Source organism: Emydura macquarii, unplaced genomic scaffold (genome assembly GCF_026122565.2).
Source record: "Emydura macquarii macquarii isolate MOO-44397 ecotype Brisbane River unplaced genomic scaffold, CSIRO-AGI_Emac_v2 contig_499, whole genome shotgun sequence".
NCBI lineage: Eukaryota > Metazoa > Chordata > Testudines > Chelidae > Emydura > Emydura macquarii.
Window position 1 is genome coordinate 3,726,386 of NW_027130636.1, and position 23,007 is coordinate 3,749,392.

Genomic DNA, 23,007 nt, shown 5'->3' on the forward strand with positions numbered 1-23,007 from the left:
ATGCTTAAGTAACTTGAAGAACTGGAGCTTAACTAAGGAGCAGGTTGGAAAAAAGGCCATGTCCTTTAAGACATGCTCTGGTACAGACCATCTCAGAGAGTCTTCAACCTGCTGAGGAGAGCACACCGCCATGTAGCTCTCTCAAATCATGTGTCACAGAGCCTTCCAAACATGGCTTGCCCAGATCTGCTGCCAGGATGAGACCCTGAACCTGTCTGGGTGCAGGTAAGCTGCAGCTTGGGAGGAATCCGGGGAAGTCACTGGGGGTTTTAAAACCTGAATAGGGACTACAGTGATTTTTCTTTGTTCACTTCCAGACAGAGTCACAATTAGAGAATGCACCTTGCACAGGGTGTGAGTTGCTTCGATTGCAGGACTGTGCGCTCTTGTGAGCCAGTCATCTAGATAAGGACAGATCTGCATGCCCCAGTGACATCGATAAGGCACCACCCTCGCCAGTTATCAGTGATCACCCAAAGACTGCCGCCAACTGGAAAGGGAGAATTTGGTCCGGATAGTAGTTGCTGCTCACCATAAAGCTGAAGCTGTTCCTGTATTTCTGGTTCTCACCATCGTGTATAGATAGCTTCACTAAGTGTAGCTGAAGCCAGCGGAGCACAGTCTAAGGGGCAACCCATAATCACTCCAGGGGGAGAGAAGTTGCTTTTCTGATCAGCTCTGTTCACTCTGCTTGAATACAGCTCTGTGCACTGACCTCCTTCTACCCAGTAGCGAGGCTCTCGCCGATGGACAGGACAGGACAAGTTTCCCATGGGGCTTCGTGCAGGGGGAAATCTCTGTGGCTGAGGATAGTTTCCTTGGTCTTTCCTTCACCTATAGATGTGCTAAGTCTACAAGACCGTGTTTGTGTGTATGAGTAGGAATGTGTATATGACACCTCTGGGTTGGAATGTTGCACACCACTTAATAGTGCCCACAACACTACATACCTGTTTGTGAGAGAAAGGAAAGAATAGGTTTCCAGTTTTAACTATAGAAGATTGGATACACCAGAAGGTAATTCCTGCACTCAGAACTCACAAATTGGCCAGGAGATAATGGCTAACAAGGCCTTCTCTTGGAAAAAACAGGTAATTACTTTTCTATTAATTATCTAGATAACAGAAGTCATGACCTACTTGAAGGCGATGATGTTAGGATGTTTCAGCTTCCGCAAGTGCTTGATGTCTGTTTCATTCTGTTCTCTCACTTTCTTGATTGCCACCTCCTCCGCTCGGAATTTGCCTAAGAAGACAGCTCCCTGTGCTCCACTACCCAACCACTGCAGCTCTGAGATCTCCTCAAACGGAACTTCCCATGTATCTGGTAATACACAAGCAAGGCACATATCTTAGAAGATCTCCAAGTTCATGCAGTGGTCTGCTGCAAGGTCATGGCACAGATAGCAACTGTCAACTCCTTTGTCATCTCATTTGACCCCCAACATCAGCCTTTTCACCAAGTAGTTCAGTAACACATTCAACACTTTTGTGAGCTGCCAATGTGATACAATAAGTTAATATACTAGAGACTTTCATATCTGAGGATTCGGAGAGTGTCTCCTCTTCAGTGAAGTTCAGGGAGGAGGAAGGGGGGCTGTACAACATATAACTATAGCCAATCCAAACATTCGGATAAAAGGAAACGTTTAAAATCCAAAATGGCCAAAACACATTAAAAGGTTTTGCTACAGGAAAATCGTAGAATTGTAAGACTGGAAGGGACCTCAGTAGATCATCTAGTCCGATCCCCTGCACTCAAGGCAGGATTAAGTAAAAACTAGACCATTTCTGACAAGTGTTTGTCTAGCCATTCCAGAACCTCCCTAGGCAATGTGCTCCATTGCTTAACTACCCTGACAGTCTGGAAGTTTTTTCTAATGTCCATCCCAAACCTTCCTTGCTGCAATTTAAGCCTATTGCTTCTTGTCCTATCCTCAGAGGTTAAGGAGAACAATTTTTCACCCTGCTCCTTTTAACAACTTTTTATGTACTTGAAAACTGTTAGCATGCCCCCCGTCTTCTTTTCTTCAGAATAAACAAACCCAATTTTTTCAATCTTTCCTCATAGGTCCTGTTTTCTAGACTTTTAATCATTTTGTTTAAATGGGGGTAAAACAGGGCATAAAAGGAAAGGCAATAAATATGGAGCCAATAGGAGGCAGAGTATAAAATCCCAAACTAAAAACTGTTTTAAAAACGAGCTAAGGTTGCTAAGTGACAACAACTAGGTTACCTAACACATCACTTGCAAAACCGAAGTACCTAGAGCAAGATAAGTTACATCATCAGAGTTACACTGATTATATAATAAAACTCTCACGTTTTTTCTTCTCAAGTATGAAGAAATGCATGTTTCTTCACATCACTGCTTGAACTCTGCCCCACAGATTGTACTTTGATAAATACTATTTTTATCATCTTGATTTCAATATAAGCAGTAAATTTTTAACACAGAGTAACTAAGCATTGGAAAAAATGTACCAAGGGCTGTGGTGGATTCTCCATCAATGACAATTTTAAAATCGAGACTGGATGTTTTTCTAAAAGATGTGTTGCTCTAAGAATGATTTTGGGGCAGTTCTCTGGAGTGTGTAATGCAGGAGGTCAGACTAGAGGATCACAATGGTCCCCTTCTGGCCTCAGAATCTATGAACTAATTTTTAAAGGTATATAGTTAAATGGGAAATGTCAGTTAATAGGTGTTTGCAGTGTTGTAGCCATGCTGGTCCCAGGATACAAGAGAGATAAAGTGGATGCGATATATTCTTTTATTGGACCAACTTCTGTTGGTGGAAAGGACAAGCTTTCAAGCTTCACAGAATGCCTCTTCAGGTCTAGAGAAGGAAATTATAGTGTCCAAGCTAAATACAAGGTGGGACAGATTGTTAAGCGTAAGTGGTTCACAGATTGTAAGAGATCACTTGAAAAGAAAAGGGCAATCAATACCTCTGCAGTCCTAGGAGAATGGGTATTAGTAGGAAGCAGGGTGTGTTACAAGTTGTTGTAACTGGCCACAAAAAACAGTCTCTGCCAAGTCAAAGGCTTTTAGTGTTCAGCAGAGTTATGAATTTAAGAATGAGGATTGAGAGGTCAGATATGGAGTGTTTGCTTTGTGAAAAGTGTTTGCCCATGAGTGGTATGGTGTTTTTGTCTTTTATTATTTTTCTGTGGGAGTTTATTCTAGAGTGCAGTGTTTGTTTCATTTCATCCACATAGTTGTTGCTGGGTCATTTGATGAAGTACACCACACGTTGTGACAGGAATACATAGGACCCATAGATCTTGAAAGAGTATTGATTACTGTAGCAGTGGAGATGTCTGCAGATTTTTTATCTGTTGTTCTAGCAGAATTTAGTGCCACTTTGAATTGGTTGGCATGGTCTCTAGAGAGCTTGTTTCTGATTATAAGCTTGGTGAGGTTGGAGATGGGGTTGTTTGAAAGCCAAAAGAAGGGATTTGAAAAAAATTTCAATCAGAAAGTGGTCCCCATCCAATACGAATTGTAATTCTTTAACAATACCTTATATGGGGTCTAGTGTGGGATGGTAGGTGACGACTAGGGGAGTGTGGCTAATGGGTTTTTCCCCCCCTGTATTGAAGCAGGTTCTCTTGGGATATCTGGGTGGCCTGGTCCATGATGCGATCTACTTCTCTGATGGTTTTAAAACTGCCTTCATCAAACAAGGACATTCCACCAGAGAAGCAGATCGCACCATGGAACGGGCTGTGTCTGCTTTCTGTGGAAATTTTTTTGCCAAAACCCAAACCCCAAAAAATTTGATTCAGATATGCTGCAGCAGCAACTCAACAGGTTCGTAGTTTGGGTGCCTTCTGACCAGAGTCTCCTGTATGGGCCAGGTTCCCTAGCCAGACTACACTTCCCATGATGCACCATGTCCATGAGACTCCCAGGATGCACCACCATGAGGAGGAGATAATAGCATTTTATGGAAGATGCATTCTGGACAGTTTTCTCTAAACATTTTTTGGTTTTTGTCCAAAACAATTTGGTTTTCTATTTTTCAACAAACAGTCAAAATTTTTGAAAGAATATTTATAGCCATTGTATTTATTCACACATTCACAGACTCAGATTTTAATGTCAGAAGTGACCATCATGATCATCTACTTTGACCTCCTGCACATTGCAGGCCACAGAACCTCTCCCAACCACTACTGTGATAGACCCCTAACCTCTGGCTGAATTACTGAAGTCCTCAAATCATGACCTAGACGTCAAGTCACAGAAAATCCACCATTTACACTATTTTAAACCCATAAGTGACCCATGCCTCAGGCTGCAGAGGAAGGCGAAAAACCACCAGGATCTCTGCCAGTGTGACCCAGGGGAAAATTCTTTCCAACCCCAGATATGGTGATCAGTTAGATCCTAAGTACATGGGGAAGACCCTCCAGCCAGACACCTGGGAAAGAATTCTCAATAGTAACTCAGAGCCCTCCACATCTAGTGTCCCACAACTAGCCACTGAAGATATTTGCTACTAGCAGTTGCAGATCAGCTACATGCCATTGTAGGCAGTCACATCATACCATCCCATCCATAAACTTATCAAGCTCAGTCTTGAAACCAATTTGGTTTTTTGCCCCCACTGCTCCCCATGGAGGGCTGTTTCACAACTTCACTCCTCTGACAGTCAGAAACCGTTGTCTAATTTCAAGCTTAAACTAGTTGATGGCCATTTGTTCTTGTGTCAACATTGGTGCTTAACTTAAATAACTCCTCTCCCTCCCTGGTCTTTAGCCTTCTGGTGTATTTATAGAGAGCTATCATATCTCCCCTCAACCTTCTTTTGGTTCGGCTAAACAAGCCAAGCTCTTTGAGTCTCCTCTCATAAGGCAGGTTTTCCATTCCTCTGATAAACTAGTAGCCCTTCTCTGCACCTGCTCCAGTTTGAATTCATCTTTTTTAAATATGGGAGACCAGAATTGCTCGCAGTATTGCAGATGAGGTTTCACCAGTGCCTTGCATAATGATACTAACGCTTTCCTGTCTGTAATGCAAATACCTCACCTGATGCATCCTAGGTCTGTATTAGCCTTTTTCATGGCCACATCACATTGGTGGCTCAGTCATCTTGTGATTAACCAATACACTCAGGTCTTTCTTCTCCTCTGTCGCTTCCAACAGCTATATCCCCAGCTTACAGCAAAAATTCTTGTTGTGAGTCCCTAAATGCATGATCTTGCACTTTGCACTATTAAATTTCATCCCATTTCTATTACTCCAGTTTACAAGGTTGTCCAGATTTTTTTGTGATATTCCAGTCCTCCTCCATATTAGCAATGCCTCCCAACTTTGTATCATACACAAATTTTATAAGCACACTCCCACTTTTTGTGCCAAGGTCAGTAATAAAGATGTTAAATAAGATTGGTCCCAAGACTGATCCCTGAGGAACTCCACCAGTAACCTCCCTCCAGCCTGACAGTTCCCCTTTCAGTATGACCCGCTGTCGTCTCCCCTTTAACCAGTTCCTTATCCACCTTTCAATTCTCATATTAATCCTCATCTTCTCCAATTTAACTAATAATTTCCCATGTGGAACCGTATCAATGCCTACTGTAATCCAGGAAGATTAGATCTACTGCCATTTTCTTTGTCTAAAAAAATCAGTTATCTTCTCAAAGAAGGAGATCAGGTTGGTCTGGCATGAACTACTTTTTGTAATACTACCATGCTGTATTTTATCCCAATTACCATTCACCTCTATGTCCTTAGTTACTTTCTCTTTCAAACTTTGTTCCAAGACTTTGCATACAACTGAGGTCAAACTAACAGGCCTGTATGTTTCCTGGATCACTTTTTTTCAATTTCTTAAAAACAGGAACTATATTAGCTATTCTCCACATTCCTTGCCTGATTGGGTACCATCATTCTACTGCCAATATCACCTACTTGACTGTTAGTGCCAATACCAATGAAGCTAGCTTTCCTCTTAAAAGCCATTCTCCTATCAATTGCTGATTCTCTCTCCATTGCTGTATCTTTTCTTACTTGATTTTTCTCCCTCTCAATGTTAAAATCAGGCATGTAGATTACATGAGCATCTCCCAACCTTCTCCCCCAAGTTCCTAGTTTAAAGCTCTTTTAATCAGTTGTTCCATCCCAGAAGTCTATTTCCCTCCTTACTCGGGTGGAGTCCTTTCCATGAGCATGTCCATGAATGCTTCCCAGAGGTCAAATATCCAAACCCCTCCTTACAGCACCACAGCCATACCCATCTTATCATCATCCTCTTGTCTTACCTTTGTTCTCCTCCTCTAGGGATAGCTAGAACTCACCAACACAGCACACAGTAAACCCCAAACAGGAGACTTAGGGTATGTCTACATCGCCAGGGCTTCAGGGATTGATGCAGCGGGATCGATTGAGCAGGCTGTGGAGACCTGCTCAATCGATCCCAGAAGTGCTCTCAAATTGACACCATTAATCCATCCCACCAAAAGGAGCAAGGCTGCGTCGACTGGAGGGCGTCTCCCATTGACGTAGTGCAGTGGAGACACCATGGTAAGGCAACATAAGTAAGTCAACAGGAGATACGCAAGCTACATTGTGTAGCTTGTATATCTCCCGTCAACTGCCGGCGGCAGGGTAGACCATGCCTTAGAACTATTTTTCCCATAAATAGGAACAGATTTACATAATTTGTGGGAAGTATTTAATGTCAGCTAATGGAACTGCCGCTCAGTAGAAGAAGATATATTTACAAGAATATCTAGTACTTATCAGCTAGAAGTAGGGCAGAGGTGGATTTCCTGTTCAGTCTGATAGTTAACAGTGACTGATTTTCAAGATAAGAAGTTCAGTTCAATCAGAGTTTCATCCAAAGTGGTATTTACAGCTGTGTTGTTGTGGTTTTGTTGTTTCTTATTAGCAGATCCCATTAAACTAGACTTGGAGAGATGGAGAATTACTTTACAGGTTTGGTATTACTGCATGCCAGTATCTTGCAGCTTGGCCCATCCTTTGCTCTCCCCCCTCTATCAGGCGCTTAGCTCAGAAGTGAACTGGCTGCAGTCGCATTCAGATGTTTAGATTGTGAAGCAATATTTTTGTATTTGGATATGGTTCTAGCCATCAAGATCTCTGCCATTCCTCCCTGTGGCATCTCCTTCTGGGATCACCATTAAACCCAATTTGGAATCACCTGACACAGCTAACGGGAGTCCTGTTTCATTCTTTTGCCTGAAAAAATCACGGAATCTCACAAGTTAGCAGGCTTGCTAAATGTTTCACCAACTGTCAGTGTTTTTAAAATTGTGGGGCCCAGACATAACCTCTTTTCAGATGCTGATGTTGGTTCCCCACCATGTATCTGATAAATCGCTTGGTCAATGTCCATATTCCAATAAATTATTTGGTTGACAGCAGGTTTATGCCTGTATCCAACATAGTGATGTGCAGTATAGCTATACCAAAGTAACATTAGCAGATACCCTTATAGCACTTTTATTTCCCCATTTCAAATAAAAGTTTGTTCTAATCTATCCCAAAGCTGGGTGACAGGTTTAAAGGTATAATATATAATATACACAGGTCTTAAGCACATAACCTCATTAACACATTAACAATTTTCATTAATAGCCACAATTTTTGGCAATCCATTTGTTCTCACACCACCTAGCTCTCGCCTGCTCGTTTGTATCAGAAATAAAGGATGCAGGCCATATTGGCTGTCCACAAATATATGAAAAGTGTAAACAACAAGACCACAGAAAAATTGTTCAGTATGGTGGGGTAAGGAGGTAAAAGGAAGGAGTAAAGTGAAATGTTAAATGTTGAAAGTCTTCCTGACAACAAGATGTATGAGCCTATGGAACATTCTCACAGGGAAGTGATGGAAGCCCCAAGTGTTCCAGACATTAGTACCACACTGGACACAACACTAGTTAATACGTACAGTATGGGAAAATCCTGCATTAAAGATTGTATGGTGGAAGGTGTGTGAACAGTTCCAACTATTCCTTTACTGTACATGACCTTGCATTTGTCAACATTATTCTTAATTTGCCACACATTGCCCAATCATCTATCTTGATTATGTCCCTGAGGTGCCCCATAGATTTCTCTAGTCCTGACTAATTTAAATAATTGTCTCAACTTCAGAGTTTGCCACCTCCCAGTTCAGGGGATGGACTAGATCATGTAAATGGTCTTTTCCAGATCTAGCTCATATATTTCTGTGCTTGTGGTCACTATGGAGTGACCAACTGTTTTCTGTGCAAGCCTGTGCATTAGGTATGACAGCATGTCAGACAAATGGTCATGTGGAAAGCTAGGAAAGGGATTTCATTGCTTCTAGCATCCTTGTATTCACAAACTTCCCTTTAAAGGAAATGAAGGGAAGAAGAAATGCACTGGGAGCATTTCTGTGCCCCATGCGTACCTTGTTGCTGCAGTTTGTAGTCAGTGGAGTATGCTTTCCCTATGATGTTCCATACAGGCCTCAAACAGCCAAAAAGTCCCTCAAGAAACCCACCGCTCCCACTGCCTGATCTGCTGAACTGAATTTTAATGTCGTCTGTTCCACTGTTACTCTCTCCATCCATCATGTTACTGGTGCCCTGAGGAACAGCTGTTTCAGCCTCATCCTGTTCTCTCAACTGCAGCACGCTGTTCTCAAATTGGTCCCTAGAGTCCTCACTGATGCTGGTCAACACTGCCATGGTGACTGGACTGCCCACATTTTCTATTAGATCTGCCTGAAGCAAGCCCTTCTCTCGCACATCCTCTATGATCTCAGGTGAAGGATGGTTTCCGGTGGGTGCATGATCGCCATGTATCTCACTGAAGTCTCTGTCTTCACTGAAAGTTGTGGTGATCAAGTTTGTAGAGGAAGGCCAGCTCAGGTGCTCCTGAGGATTGGCCATGGTGCCGTGCGTGTGCATGAAGCAGGTAGTCCGAGACGGTGCTTAGAGAACTAATGATACACAATTCAGATGCAACAAATGGCTCCAGCACCTGGAATGAGAAAAAATGGGATAAGAAATAACTTTTTTCTTTTCTTAATCACTACTCTATGGTATTTTTATTGTGCGCTCTTTTCTGGAGATGACCTGATAATGTGTTTAACTAGAAAACTGGAAGCCCAGTGATATTTGGTAAATGATTATTGAAATTAACAAATGACATTTATTCCCTTTGACACTTAACTCCATGCATCATCAATGGGATGGTCCTCGCTATTTCTCCTCTGGGTCATCCACCATGAGTCTTTTCTGGGAAACTCAAATAACTGGCAAAGGCTAAACTGTGAGGCTTCTTACAGCAAAGGCCTGTGTCCACTATGTCACCACCAGGCCCAGAACCCCTCTGTACAGACACTAATCTGTTCTAAGTGGACTCACCTGCTAGGTCTAACATGTTTCCATGTCAGCTGGGTCTGGGTTAAGATTCTGTGTCTATAAGACAGATACTTTGTCTGAGCCCTTCCCTTGGGATGTTCCAGCCACCCCAGACCTTGAAACCAATGCCTGAGACCTCCTGAGCCCACCAGTCACTTACATACATTTCTCCAGAGTTTCACCTTGATGTGATCACTCTGGCTTCTAGTTCAACCACTTCAGGAACAATGGGGCAGGATATCAAAGAACAAGGGGTTAGCAAAGGAATTTCTTAACCACAGTCATTCTACTCTTGAAAGCACCAAGAGTTACAGATCTCTTCAAAACAGAAGTCCCAAAACTCCCTTAGTCTGATCTGTGTCCCTTCGGTGAGTCCAAGGTTTGTCAGCATTTCAGGCTGGGTATGGTGCATCCTGGGTTCTCTCTCCTGGTGACAGTCAGCCCTGATGCTCAGAGCAGCACACCCTCTTTAAAAGAGTCTCCCTCTCCTTGCCATGTGCTCCCCTGGAGACGGAGTGCTCCAGCCCCAGTCCCCAGTCAGAAGACTCCTTGTTCCATGGAGGTGGGCTAGTAATGGAGAGCCATTCAAAGCTGATAGACTCAGACTATTTTGTGGTGGCCTCTCAGTTCTGGTCACTCAATGAGGTATCAAGTACCTTTCATGAGGAGGGAAGTTACTGGGAATGCAATTCATTAAACTTGGAATGGGCTGAGTTAGACATGAGTTCAACACATAAAACAAAATAGAGTTCCCCATTTGATATAGACATATTTTGATACGGTCTCTCACAGTATTCTTATCAGCAAGTAAAGGAAGTATGGATTGGATGAATGGGCTATAAAATGGATAGAGAACTGGCTAGATCATCAGGCTCAACGAGTAGTGATCAATGGCTCCATATCTAGCTGGCAGCCGGTCACGAGCGGAGTGCCCCGGGGTCGGTCCTGGGGCCGGTTTTGTTCAACATCTTCATCAATGATCTGGAGGATGGGGTAGATTGCACCCTCAGCAAGTTTGCAGATGACACTAAGCTGGGGGGAGTGGTAGATACCCTGGAAGGTAGGGATAGGATACAGAAGGACCTAAACAAACTGGAGGATTGGGCCAAAAGAAATCTGATGAGGCTCAACAAGGACAAGTGCAGAGTTCTGTACTTAGGACGGAAGAATCCCATGCACAGCTACAGACTGGGGACCGACAAGCTAGGCAGCAGTTCTGCAGAAAGGGACCTGGGGGGTAACAGTGGATAAGAAGCTGGATATGAGTCAGCAGTGTGCCCTGGTTGCCAAGAAGGCTAATAGCATATTAGGCTGCATTAGTAGGAGCATTACCAGCAGTTCACGGGAAGTGAACATTCCCCTCTATTCGGCACTGGTGAGGCTGCATTTGGAGAATTGTGTCCAGTTTTTGGGCCCCCCGCTACAACAAGGATGTGGAGAAGTTAGACAGAGTCCAGCGGAGGGTAACAAAAATGATTAGGGGACTGGAGCACAAGACTTATGAGGAGAGGCTGAAGGAACTAGGCTTGTTCAGTCTACAGAAGAGAAGAATGAGGGGGGATTTTATAGCAGCCTTTAACTACCTGAAAGGGGGTTCCAGGGAGGATGGAGCTAGGCTGTTCTCAGTGGTGGCAGAACAAGGAGCAACGGTCTCAAGTTGCAGAGGGGGAGGTCTAGGTTGGACATTAGGAAAAAGTTTTTCACTAGGAGGGTGGTGAAGCACTGGAATGGGTTACCTAGGGAGGTGGTGGAATCTCCATCTTTAGAGGTTTTTAAGCTGCGGCTTGACAAAACCCTCGCTGGGATTATTTAGCTGAGGTTAGTCCTGCTCTGAGCAGGGGGTTGGACTAGGTGACCTCCTGAGGTCCCTTCCAACTCTCTGATTCTATATCCCACCATCACACAACACTCAGAGACAAAATGTGTCTCCCACGAGGGCACAAGCAAAATCTTATTGAAGTTAATGGAAAGTCTCCCCTTCACTTCAATATGTCAACAAGAGATTTTTATTAAAAAACCAGAAAACTTTCCCTGGGCAAAGAACAAAGGTCCTGGAAGTCTGAAAACAGCCACCTAAAGAAAGAAACGGAGGAGGCTGGAAACCACACAACCTCAATGGGAGGTGCTGAGTGTTTTGTACTTTTGAAAATTAGATTCCTTATTTGGGTGACTAAATAAGGTCTTAGACATCTAACGTTAGGCTGTTTGAAAATCTTCACCCCTGTGCTTAATTTCTACCCCTCTTTGAGGGAGCAGCACATTGCACAGGTAAAATAATAAGAATGACACACGGGAAGTCCAAAAGATTGGGGTTGTTTTTGCTATAATTCACCACTTCCTTTAAATACACATACAGTTTTATATATAAAGCACACATTAAAAGAATGCTATTGAAGTTACAAAGTCAAGTACTTGAAAGTAAAAAATAATGGTATGTAACCATGTAATGAAAAACTATTGTAATGCATATGCACAAGGGGCCAAATTAAGGTTGCACAGGCAATCTGAATTCTGGCATTTCCTAATTTTCGAATGCTTTGCAAACGAAATAATTTTATTTTATTTATTTTTTTTTAAAGCGAGTATGTCATTTCCTAGGAAAAAAGTAAAAATAAATGTATTTGTTGCACCTTTAACAACCCCATCATGCAACACCATCAGGATTTGAACTCTGAACCTTCAGCACTGCAGCACAGCCTGAGCTATAGGACTAACTACATTTGCAGACAGTAGGAGACAATTATCAACCCAGGGGAGGGGATTGGACATTGGTGCATGTTTGGGAGATGGACAGGAAGAGTCAATCCCATTTTCTCTCCCATCCAGAAAGGATTTTCCCAAGTTTTCCAGCACAATGTACTGTGTGATGATTGCAGCAGCATGGTCACGACCTTAGATGAGCTATGTTTAGTTAGAATTTTATCAGGCTCCCAACATTTTATTGACAATGCAAGCAAGAGAAAGGAAATTACAATTTTCAAAAGTTCATCTTTCATTCAGGCCTGAACAGAATTTCATGAGACAAACTAAAGACACTTCCTATGGCCCCAGGGCTTTCTCCTTACCTAATTTCCAAAGCCTGCTGCAAACTACTGAGCTTCTTTAAAAAAAGGTCACACAAATCTTTTATACTGGAAAGTAACCTAAACTTAGGAGTTGCTATGAGTTTCCCCCATAATGAGGCCTGATCTAAACGATCAGACAAGAGATAAAGGAAAAGCAGTCTCTTCACAAAAGTGGCTCAAAATTTTACTCAAACAGCTAAAGGAAATCGCATAAAAGAATAAATGAGACACACATGATGCTAAAATTATTTTGTTGCTACATAATTCTTATAATAAACTGCTTAATAAAAACTAATTAAAATTCAGTAGTGTTACACTGACTTTTGGCTTTAAATCAAATCTACTGAAAAGGCCAGAAGACTGGAGAATGAAAGCAATTCTGAGAAAGCGGTGTGCCAGACTGTACTCCCCCATACACATAGCTTTATAGATTCAAAGGCCAAAAGGGACCACTGTGATCATCTAGTCTGACCTCCTGTATAACACAGACCATAGAACTTCCCCCAAATCCTTACTAGAGCAGCTCTTTTAGAAAAATAAATCCAATTTTAATTTAAAAGTCGTCAGTGACGGAGAATCCACCACAATCCTTGGTAAATTATTCCAATGGTTAATTATCCTCACCATTCAAAATTTTCATTTTATTTCCATTCTGAATTTGTCCAGCTTCCACTTCTAGCCATTGAATCATGTTAGACCTTTGTCTGCTAGATTGAAGAGCCCATTATTAAATATTTGTTCCGTGTAGATTCTTACAGGCTGCGTTCAAGTCATCCCTTACCCTTGCTTTGTTAAGCTAAACAGATTGAGCTCCTTCCGTCTATCACTATAGTATTCTATTCCTTTCATCATTCTTGTAGTTCTTCTCCCAACCTTCTCCAATTTATTAACATCCTTCTTGAACTGGGGGCATCAGAACTGGATTAAGCATTCCAGCAGTGGTCAACCAATGGGAAAGACAGAGGTAAAATAGCCTCTACTCCTATTGGAGATTCCTGTTTCTGCATCCAAGGATCGCTTTAGCCATTTCAGCCACAGCATAGTCCTGGGAGCTCGTGTTCAGCTGATTATCCACCATGACCCCCAAATCTTTTTCAGTTACTCCTTCCCAGGATAGAGTCCTATCCTGTAAGTATGACCTACATTCTTTATTCCTAGATGTATACATTTATATTTAGCCATATTAAAATGCATATTGCTTGCTTGTGCCCAGTTTACCAAACGATCCATTTAGCTTTGAACCAGTGACCTGTTCTCTTCGTTGTTTACTACTCCAATTTTTGTGTCATCTGCAAAATTTATCAGTGATGAATTTATGTTTTCTTCCAGGTCATTAATAAAAAGGTTAAACAGTGCAGGGCCAAGAACCACTCTCTGTGGGACTCTAGTAGAAACCCACCAGTTCTATGATAATTCCCTGATTACAATTATATTCTGAGACCTATCAGTTGTTGGGATTCCCTCTGAGAGCTTTTCCACTCCACTTATCCAGAACACCTCATCCAATTCTAGGAGAACACTTTATCCAGTTCCCTGGAATCCAAAAACTTGGTTTGAATCCAGAGATGGATCAGGCCTCTAGTGAAGGAATGAGGATTTTACTGGCCAGTCACTAACCAGCTATGTCTACTTGTAAATTTCTGGAAGTGTTTCGTGGCATCACATGGGGGAAGTGGAGTTTATCGAAACCATCACCAAATGTATGTACCCAGAACAGAAAACCCATCACACTGCAGGAACAAGAAAATTATCCCATGATCTTTTCATACAACGTTTGGAATGTGTCTAGAAGAAAAGTAACTGATGTGCTGCATGCACTGAGAAAACATGCAAGTCTCATTAGGTCAGTGATATTAAACCAAACAGCACTTCCATATGGATGCAATCCCAAAGAGCCTATAGTGGGCAGCATATGCTACTATCTTGAAATGGAGCATGAAGTTATTTAATATCTCTAAACCAGGTAGTGGAAATGGAGGGGCCCGCTTAGGTCAGGTCAGAAAAGGGGAGCCAGCCTGGCTCACATCTTCACAGAAATAAAATGGAGTTTCTTGCACCTCCTCTGAAGCCTCTGGTTCTAGCTGCTGTCAAACACAGCATCCTGGACTCGATGGTCATTGGTCTGATCTGGAATGGCAATTCCTCTGCTCAAGTGGACTATATTTAAATTCATTATTGTTTATTTTTCTGACACAAAGTAGCACACAGCACTACAAGAAGCTACATGCATAGGTAGGGTTCTAGCAAGTATTGTCTCAGCCTGTTTTTTCTGAAAAAACAACACGTGATTATAATGCGTCATAGTGGAAACTCCAAAAAGGTGCAGACCGAGAGTCTTGCAAACTGCATGAAATCTGCCCCACTGAAAAGTCAATGGCAGAACTCCCTTTGAGTTCAATGAAGTCAAGATTTCACCCTCTGCTGTTATTTGCTGACTTCTGAGTTCTCAGCTGTGCAGACTCAGCACTGAATTAACCACTTTTTGCATTAATACACATACTTCATATTTTCCTCATTTTCTTAATTCTGATTCCCTGAAATAGCATCATATACCCTACAATGATTTTCTATCATAGCTTGGAAAATCAAGTAATTTTTCCTTTCTGTGACTGAATCTATCAATAGCATGGTATGCACACACTAAACCCAGGGGTGGACAAACTTTTTGGCATGAGGGCCACATCTGGGTATAGAAATTGTATGGCGGGCCACATGGTGGGAGAGGGGTGGGGGAAGAGGCGAAGCTGGGAGGGAGGGAGAGGCCGCTGTGCTCCAGCCAGGGTGCCACTGGGTCCACATGGTGGGAAAAACTGGGGAGGGGAGGGTCTAGCAGGGCGGAGCGGCCACTGCTCCTGCCAGGCCCAGCTGGAGGGCCTGTGGGCCATAGTTTGCCCACCCCTACATTAACCCATGAGATGGCCACATTTGTCACGCTAAATTCACTGGACATCAAGGCTATCTCTTGGCTCCCAAGCCAGTAGCAAAGCTACTAGACCAAAATTCCTCCCAAACGTCATGTAGCTCTTGTTATTATTATTGTTTACGGTAGCAGAGAGAGGCTCCAACTACGATTGGGGCTCCATCGCATTAGGTGCTGCATGTACACAAAGGCAGAGACAGTCCCTGTCTTGAAGACTTGATAAACTCAAACAAGTCAGATGGAGGAGGGGAGGGGCTACAGAGGCAGAGAGAGGAGAAATGGTATGCCCAGGGTCACATGGCTGGTCAGTGGCAGATCTATGAATAGAACTCAGGTCTGCTGATTTCTACTCCAGTGCCCTTACCACTAGACCAAGTTATCTCCTGTGTATTAGTCAGTTATTCCAACTAAAAAACTGAGCCTAATTACGTTTTGAACTTACAATGTTTTGTCACATTTAGAACTCTAAGTGATACACCAAGTGCTACGCCAAGATGGGAATATACAAGTAGACCTATTTTACAGATCAAATAAAGAAGGCACATAAAAGGCTAAGGACAAAATTTTCAAATTTGGATGACTCAAGTCAGGCACCTAAATCCATATTTAGGTACTTAAACAAGTGGCCTGATTTTCAGAGGCATGGTGCACCTAGGCTTCTGAGATGTGGAAGGCAGAAATGCTGTATTCAGCATCTATGCTAAGATGGACGGGTATTATGCAGATTTGAATGTTTCAGATTTACAGTGAACATTTCATTAGCTTTGCCAGAAAAAGGAAGTTAGAGAAACAAGATAGACGAGGTAATAACTGGACCGATTTCTATTGGTGAAAGAGAAGTTTTCGAACAACAGAGAGTTCTTTTTCAAGTCTGGAGAAAGAGAAAGTGTCATTGTTATACTGCTAGGAAGCTGAAAACTGGTTCTTAATCTCGCTCACATTACAGTAAATTCTACAATGATAGACATGAACCACAATATAACTGCTTTTGTAAACGCTATAAAACTAATAGTTCCCTGAATTTACCAAACAACTTCATATGGTTGTGTTTATGAAATACATTTATGGAGCAACATATCTGGCCCAGATTATCCATTGTTGGGGTATTATTTGTCATTATTCATTGCACTCAACATTGCTGATGGCAGTTGTCATGAGATTTTAACCTTTTCAGTAATACTTTAGCCAAGCTGATCTAGAGGACATATGTCCTATCATACAATACACCACTCTTATCTTTGCTGGGAACTGCGTGAGAGTTTTGCTCTCTCCCTTGCAAAATCTCATTTCATGGGAATAAATTATTTTCTTTCAGCTTGTCCTTTACCTTAAATAAAAGGAGAGTTTAGGGATTTAATTCTCTATAAATTCTTTGCCATTTGGGATTCTCAAATGTGTTCTTATAAGATTATTTGTTCTTACCAGATTCTATAGTCTTTAGTCTCTTTAAATAAGCTGTTTTGAAAGGGTTTCAATAACTTGGAAAACAGTCATGAAGTCTCTTGGGGCCAGATTCAGATCTCAGGTTTGAAGGTGTGAACCCAAAGTAATTCCATGTGGCCTGTCTTTGGTCCATGACTATGTCTGAATGCTTGTAACAGACATTAATTCACCCATGGCAGTGTGGAATCATTGAAATCAGTTGATTTAAAAATGTTTTAAAATAAATCTTTTATATGAACCAGTTTGAGGCTTTGTACAACATCTGAAAAACTGTGCTATTACAACTTTAAATTAAAAATCAATAACTGATTAATAATTGACTTAGTAATAAATACTGGTGGGTTTTGTTTGTTTTATTTTTAATGCTACAGGTGTGTGATGGGGTGTTTATCCCACACAAGGCCTGGAGGAGTTAAAGGGCTGGGCAGGCCAACTAACTGCCCAGATGACACCTGAAGGAGAAGACAGGGAGCAGGCCTCTAGCTAGACATGGGCTCAGCTGGGCAGGAACAAGAGAGGTCATTGTAAAGCCCAGGAGCTGTGAGCAGCAAGGGGCTGGTAGGCAGTAGTCCCTGAGACAAGGGAGATTAGGTTGGCAAACCCAGAAAGAAGGGAAATGAAGAAGCCCAGGCAAATAGTAGCAAGGGGTAGAATTGTACAGACCGTGGCTGCTTGTTATCGAGTCCCTGGGCTGAAACCCAGTGTAGTGGGCAGCACCTGGCAAAAGAGCTAATTCACAGAGTTGCTGGGAAGAGGTGCCATGTGCAGTGAGTGGACCTCATGACAAGGTGGAATAGGTATTTAATTTGTATTTTACAAAACTGCTCTAGCCTAAAAACAGAACATTGAAAATAAAGGCCCTGATCCTACAAACACTTGAGCAGGTATGTTATTCACATGATTAATCCTGTGTTCATAGCAACCAGGGCTAACATTTTTGTTAAAAGCTTTTCTCTTCATGGCATAAAATCTTTATCATTTGAAAACAAAATTGCTTCACGGTTAACAATTAAAAGTTATTTAGTTGTTTAATACATTAACAAAATTATTATGAACTTTTTTATGCACACAGACCAACATTTTCAAGTTAGGGTCATATTTAGGCACCTAAGGGTGGGGTCTGCAAAGTACTTAAATGATTTAGGAGCAAATGTCCCCTTGTCTTCTAAATGCAAAAGCTGAAACGGGAGTATAGCCTGGCTGAGGCATTTTCACTTTCTTGACTTGTGGAAGCTCAATCTATGAGGAGGTGAGGTGTTGGTTGCAGATATAGCACAAACTATTTCCCTGTCTATTCTGTGTCTGAGTTTGAGTTGTTCAGACAGTGAGGATGTTAATGAGGCCCGAACTTGGGTCGTCTTCAGTTTAGATAAGCATTTTAAGTGAAACTTCTTAATGGAAATAATCTCTGTATAAAATCTGAAATTACCCTAACAATTAGGAAACTAATGAAAGAAATAAGTACAAAACATCCACTTGAGCTATTTAAGACTATAAAATAGAAAGAAAAGAACTTGCAACATATAAATAAACATTTGATTTAAATTTGAAAAATATAGAATTTAAATAAAAGCCGCCGATTTCTTCTAATCTAGATTTTTTTTTAATCTTCCTTGATCCAGGGTATTTAATTAATTCTTGATCAATGAATCTTGATTTTTAATTAGATATATGCTTAAAATTAATTTAGTCCTAGAATTTTAGCTTTAATTTGACAGACTTGCAGTAAATTGTCACTTCTCCTTTAATCAGAGAATCATCATACAAATTTATTTGGGTTTGAGAGATTACAGAAGTTCATTATAAAAACTGTTTTAATGGCTTTTAAAAAATACAAAACACACAAACTCTTTGCTTGAAGAGTGTTTAGGAAGTGATCACTCTTACCCGTTAATAATACTCCCGAATTGAAAGAATGTGCTTTAAGCTTCTGGGGAAAATCCTGCCCCCCCTGAATTTAACAGCAAAACTCCTATTGACTTCAATAGGACCAAGATTTTGCCCTGTATCTCCAGGTATCTTTCAAAAGGAGACATTTTAGGAATGCTTACTATGTTTATAAAAAGTTCAAATTCATTTTTTTCTAAATAACTTTGTCCTCGTAGTACACAATTATTTATCATACTATAGTGATTCAATTTTTTTTAAAGTTGTTGGGCTAACATCTACTGTATCTGTTTGCGGCTAGTACCATGTGACTGGAAAATAGCTAACATCCTACCTATATATAAAAGAGGGGAAAAAAGTGATCCAGGCAGGCAATTACAGACCTGTTAGTTTGACTTCAGCAGTATGGAAGGTTTTAGAACAAGCTGTGAAGAAAAGAAGAACTAAATTCATAGAGGTAAAGGAGCTGGAATGCAACATGGGTTTACCAAATGTAGATCATGCCAAACTTAAAGGACACTGTGATGAAGCAGAGAAACTGCCAGCCAACACACCAGAGGTTAAAGAGAGCCTTTGGGCTCAGCTAGCCCTGCCACATTATACCTGCAGCCAGCGCCAGGCCTGGAGGGCTGGATAGCCTAGGAGCTGGAGCAAATGGCTTTCGGGCCCTTCCATCCATCGTTTGGTTGCGGGGCATCAATATTTAAGGCAGGGTGTAGATAGGGGAAACCAGGCCCTCCCTCTCCACTGGGTCCCAGCCCAGTGCCCTCTGTTTGTCAATCCCAGATTCCCTGAACAGGGGCAGCACTCCCTGCAGGAAGTCTGAATTCAGTGCCCTGGGTTACTTCCTACCAGTGTCTGTTCAGTGTGAGGTGTGGTCTGTCTAGTCCCTGCTGTCCTGGCTGGCAGTTTCTCTGCTTTATCATAGACTCATTTTTAATTTTAAATGCTAAAGAACTTAATGGATTTACTAGTAAATGCTCAGAAAATTAAACTACCTTTAAAGAGCAAGTGCTATAATTTTGGGGAGGATATGCTGTATTATTTTTATATATCAAAGTGGTTAAATCCCTGCTGTAAGACTAAAATTCAACTCAATCTTAACTATGAACTGCAACGGCATCCTCATAATGGGTAAATAAAAGGTATGAAAATGTATACCTTATTCCTACACCAGAAGTATACTAATGCTGTTGAGCAAGCCAGTAATAACCTGTGTGTCATGAGGAGAAACAAAGGATTTGGCCCAGCATGACTAAAAAGACTGAATTCTGTAAAAGCACTTTTTTAGCAAGGAACCACATTAACATCTTTAGAGTCACTGACATTAGATATAAGGCAGAAAAAATACTAGTTTGGGTTAGCCAGGCTTAGATCTGAAGACTTGTACATTTCCTTTACTCTCCTCTACCTGAATACACAACATACTGGGCTACATTGCTAAAAATACCAAAAAGGTCTCTGCAAATACTTAGAACCTGATTTTACAGCCAATCATACCATCATTGGTTAAGATAGTCTGAACAATTATAATAAGCAACATGCTCAGGGGGTGTTCTCTTTTTCAAACTTGAAAATGCCTCTGCAGAAACAGTCCTCAGGTCAAAAGTTCTGAGATGTGCGTGTGTGTGGGGAGGATTATGCATGTATTTAAGCTATTCAGACTTCACAGAATGCTACTGCAGCAGCAGGTTGCGAGGCAAAACCTCGGATTTGAGCTAATCTATTTTGGATCATGCTTATTCTCTGTAGCTAAAAAAGAAGGTATTTTAAATCTACAAGGGAATTTCTGAAGCACAGTATAATTTTGTATGATCACAAGCTGCTTTAAATTATTCTCATTTGCATGCAAAACATTTTTCCATCCACACACCATTTCAAATTTAGCATCCCTGAATGAAGAAAACAGGAAGTGCATCTTTGTTTATGGAAGAGCCAGACCTGACATCCCTGATATCTCAGCACATTCGTTTAAAAGCGTTAGAAAATACAGTTTAGTCGGCAGGGTATCGAAGAGTGCCTGAGTCAATCTCATTACTCACACTTGGGTAAAACCCAGGAATTCAGAGGAATTACCCACAGATAAACAGCCAAATTCCATTTCTGCCTTGGAGGCTTCCATCTCATAAATGAGCTTCTGACATATGCATACAGACACACATTTAACAGCACACAGACACACACACACACACACACTGAAGCCAAATGTCTGAGGGTTTCAGATTACAACAGCACTCAAAAGGAGTGTTCTGTTCTGAATGTACAGCCCAGTCAGGTAAAGGCCTTCTGTGACCATAGCGAAATGCTCTATTGCTACCACTGAACACTAAGTCTGTGTCTGTGGGACCTAGGCTTATAGATTCAACATTTTCAAGCCTGTACTTGAGCATCCACACGTGACACTGCACTGTAAGTAAGGGCCTCCCAACTGTGCTGATGTGTCCATACCGCATTATGCTGACTCGAGTCAGACCTAGGTTTCTGGGGGAATACCCCATCTTATTCCAGGGTTCCTAGCACCCTCACCAGCTTTAGCTACTCTAGGGATTGGTTCATAGTGGACTGTGGGGGACCTTGTGTGTCCATACTGTATGACTTGGCAGGAAGTGTTCTGAACCCACTGACACATCCAGCTGAGCCATTTTCAAACATGCACGCTCCCAGCAGCCAGAATCATCAACATGGATCCTGACCTGGTGGAAGAACTTCTCCAGCTCACTCTGTCAGTCCTATTTCAGAATCAGGCAGAGCCTCCGTGAAACACTGGTGAACATTTTGGCAGAGATTTCTGAGTTGATGCAATTTTAGACTTGGCTTTGGTAAGTAGTTAGGACATCATAGAAGGGCTGGTCATAGGAAATTATCTTGGATCAAGTTTAAATTAAATGGAAGGATAATCAAAACCACCAGGTCATCAACAATGGTTTTTGAATTCAAAAGAGCAGACTTTGGGGAATTAAGGGAATTAGTTAAAAAAGTCAACTGGACTGTAAAGCTCAAGGACTTAAATGTGGAGGAGGTTTGGAAAATCTTCAAATCAACTATACAAAACCCTCCAAAATATGAACAAGTAAAAAGGAAAAAAACTTGTAGAGAAAAGGCCCTAGACGCAGCTGGATGAACCACCATCTCGAAAAGGTTATTAGGAGTAAGCAGAGAGCCTACTCGGAATGGGAAAAAGGGCAGATCAACAAAGAAAGCTAAACCATGTAGGTTAGAAAATGTAGGAATAAAGTGACAATTGCTAAAAGTCAAGCTGATTCAGCTCTTGCCAAGGAAATTAAAATAAAAAAAAAAAAGGTTTTTTAGTTATATCAATAAAAGAGAATAAGGAAGAATAAGATTGGGCTGCTATGCAATATGGATGGGAAGGAGATGAAAAACAATCTAGGTATGGCTCAAAAACTAAACTTTGCCTCAGTTTTCAATAAGGAACATGTGCATGGCAGCGTGGCTGATGGAAATGTTTCTAGAAAAGGAAGTTACCACATCTGAGATGAAAGAAAAACTTAGAGCTTAAATGTGCTAAAATTTGGGGGACCTGATAACTTCTATCCCAGAATACTGAAAGAACTTCCCCCTGAGATTGCTATTCTACTTAGTAGCGAGAATTTTTAATAAATGTACTGTATCTGTTTGGGGCTAGTACCATGTGACTGGAAAATAGCTAACATCCTACCTATATATAAAAGGGGAAAAAAGTGATCCAGGCAATTACAGACCTGTTAGTTTGACTTCAGCAGTATGGAAGGTTTTAGAACAAGTTGTGAAGAAAAGAAGAACTAAATTTATAGAGGTAAAGGAGCTGGAATGCAACATGGGTTTACCAAATGTAGATCATGCCAAACTAACCTGATTTCCTTCTTTGAGAAAATAACTGAGTTTTTAGATAAGGGAAGTGTAGTCCATCGAATATACTTAAACTGCAGTGAAGCATTTGACAGGGAACCACATGGGAAATTATTAAATTACAGAAGCTGGGAATCAGTACAAGAATTGGAAAGTGGATAAAGTGGAGAAATACTACTGAAGAGTGAAGAGCTATTGAAGCTAAAGGACAAATGAAGCTAAAGGACAAATTGCAAGAACAAATGGATATAAACTGGCTATGAACAAATTCAGGCTGGAAATCAGATGAAGATTTCTAACCATCAGAAGAGTGAGGATCTGGAACAGCTTCCCTATAGGAGCTGTGCAGGCAAACAACATAATTAATTTTCAGAGAGAGATGGACAAATTTGATCCTATATGATGGTGTTGCTTGCCATGTTCTTCCTGTTAATGTCTGATGTTCCTAAAAGCTTTTGCTTCAGAGTTTCAGCCA

At 41.4% G+C, this 23,007-nt stretch overlaps 1 protein-coding gene across 3 annotated transcripts in view; it reads right to left on the reverse strand.

Moving 5' to 3' along the window:
- MAP3K13 (mitogen-activated protein kinase kinase kinase 13) overlaps positions 1-23,007 on the reverse strand; it is a 140,894-nt gene that overhangs the window by 42,222 nt on the left and 75,665 nt on the right. For all 3 annotated transcript variants that reach the window (XM_067538763.1, XM_067538765.1, XM_067538764.1), the window contains 2 exons: positions 8,411-8,985; positions 1,140-1,323 (listed from right to left, as the gene is read on the reverse strand). In XM_067538763.1, the coding sequence (XP_067394864.1) occupies positions 1,140-1,323; positions 8,411-8,912 (686 nt within the window). In that variant the 5' untranslated portion in view covers positions 8,913-8,985. The remainder of the gene's footprint in view (positions 1-1,139; positions 1,324-8,410; positions 8,986-23,007) is intronic.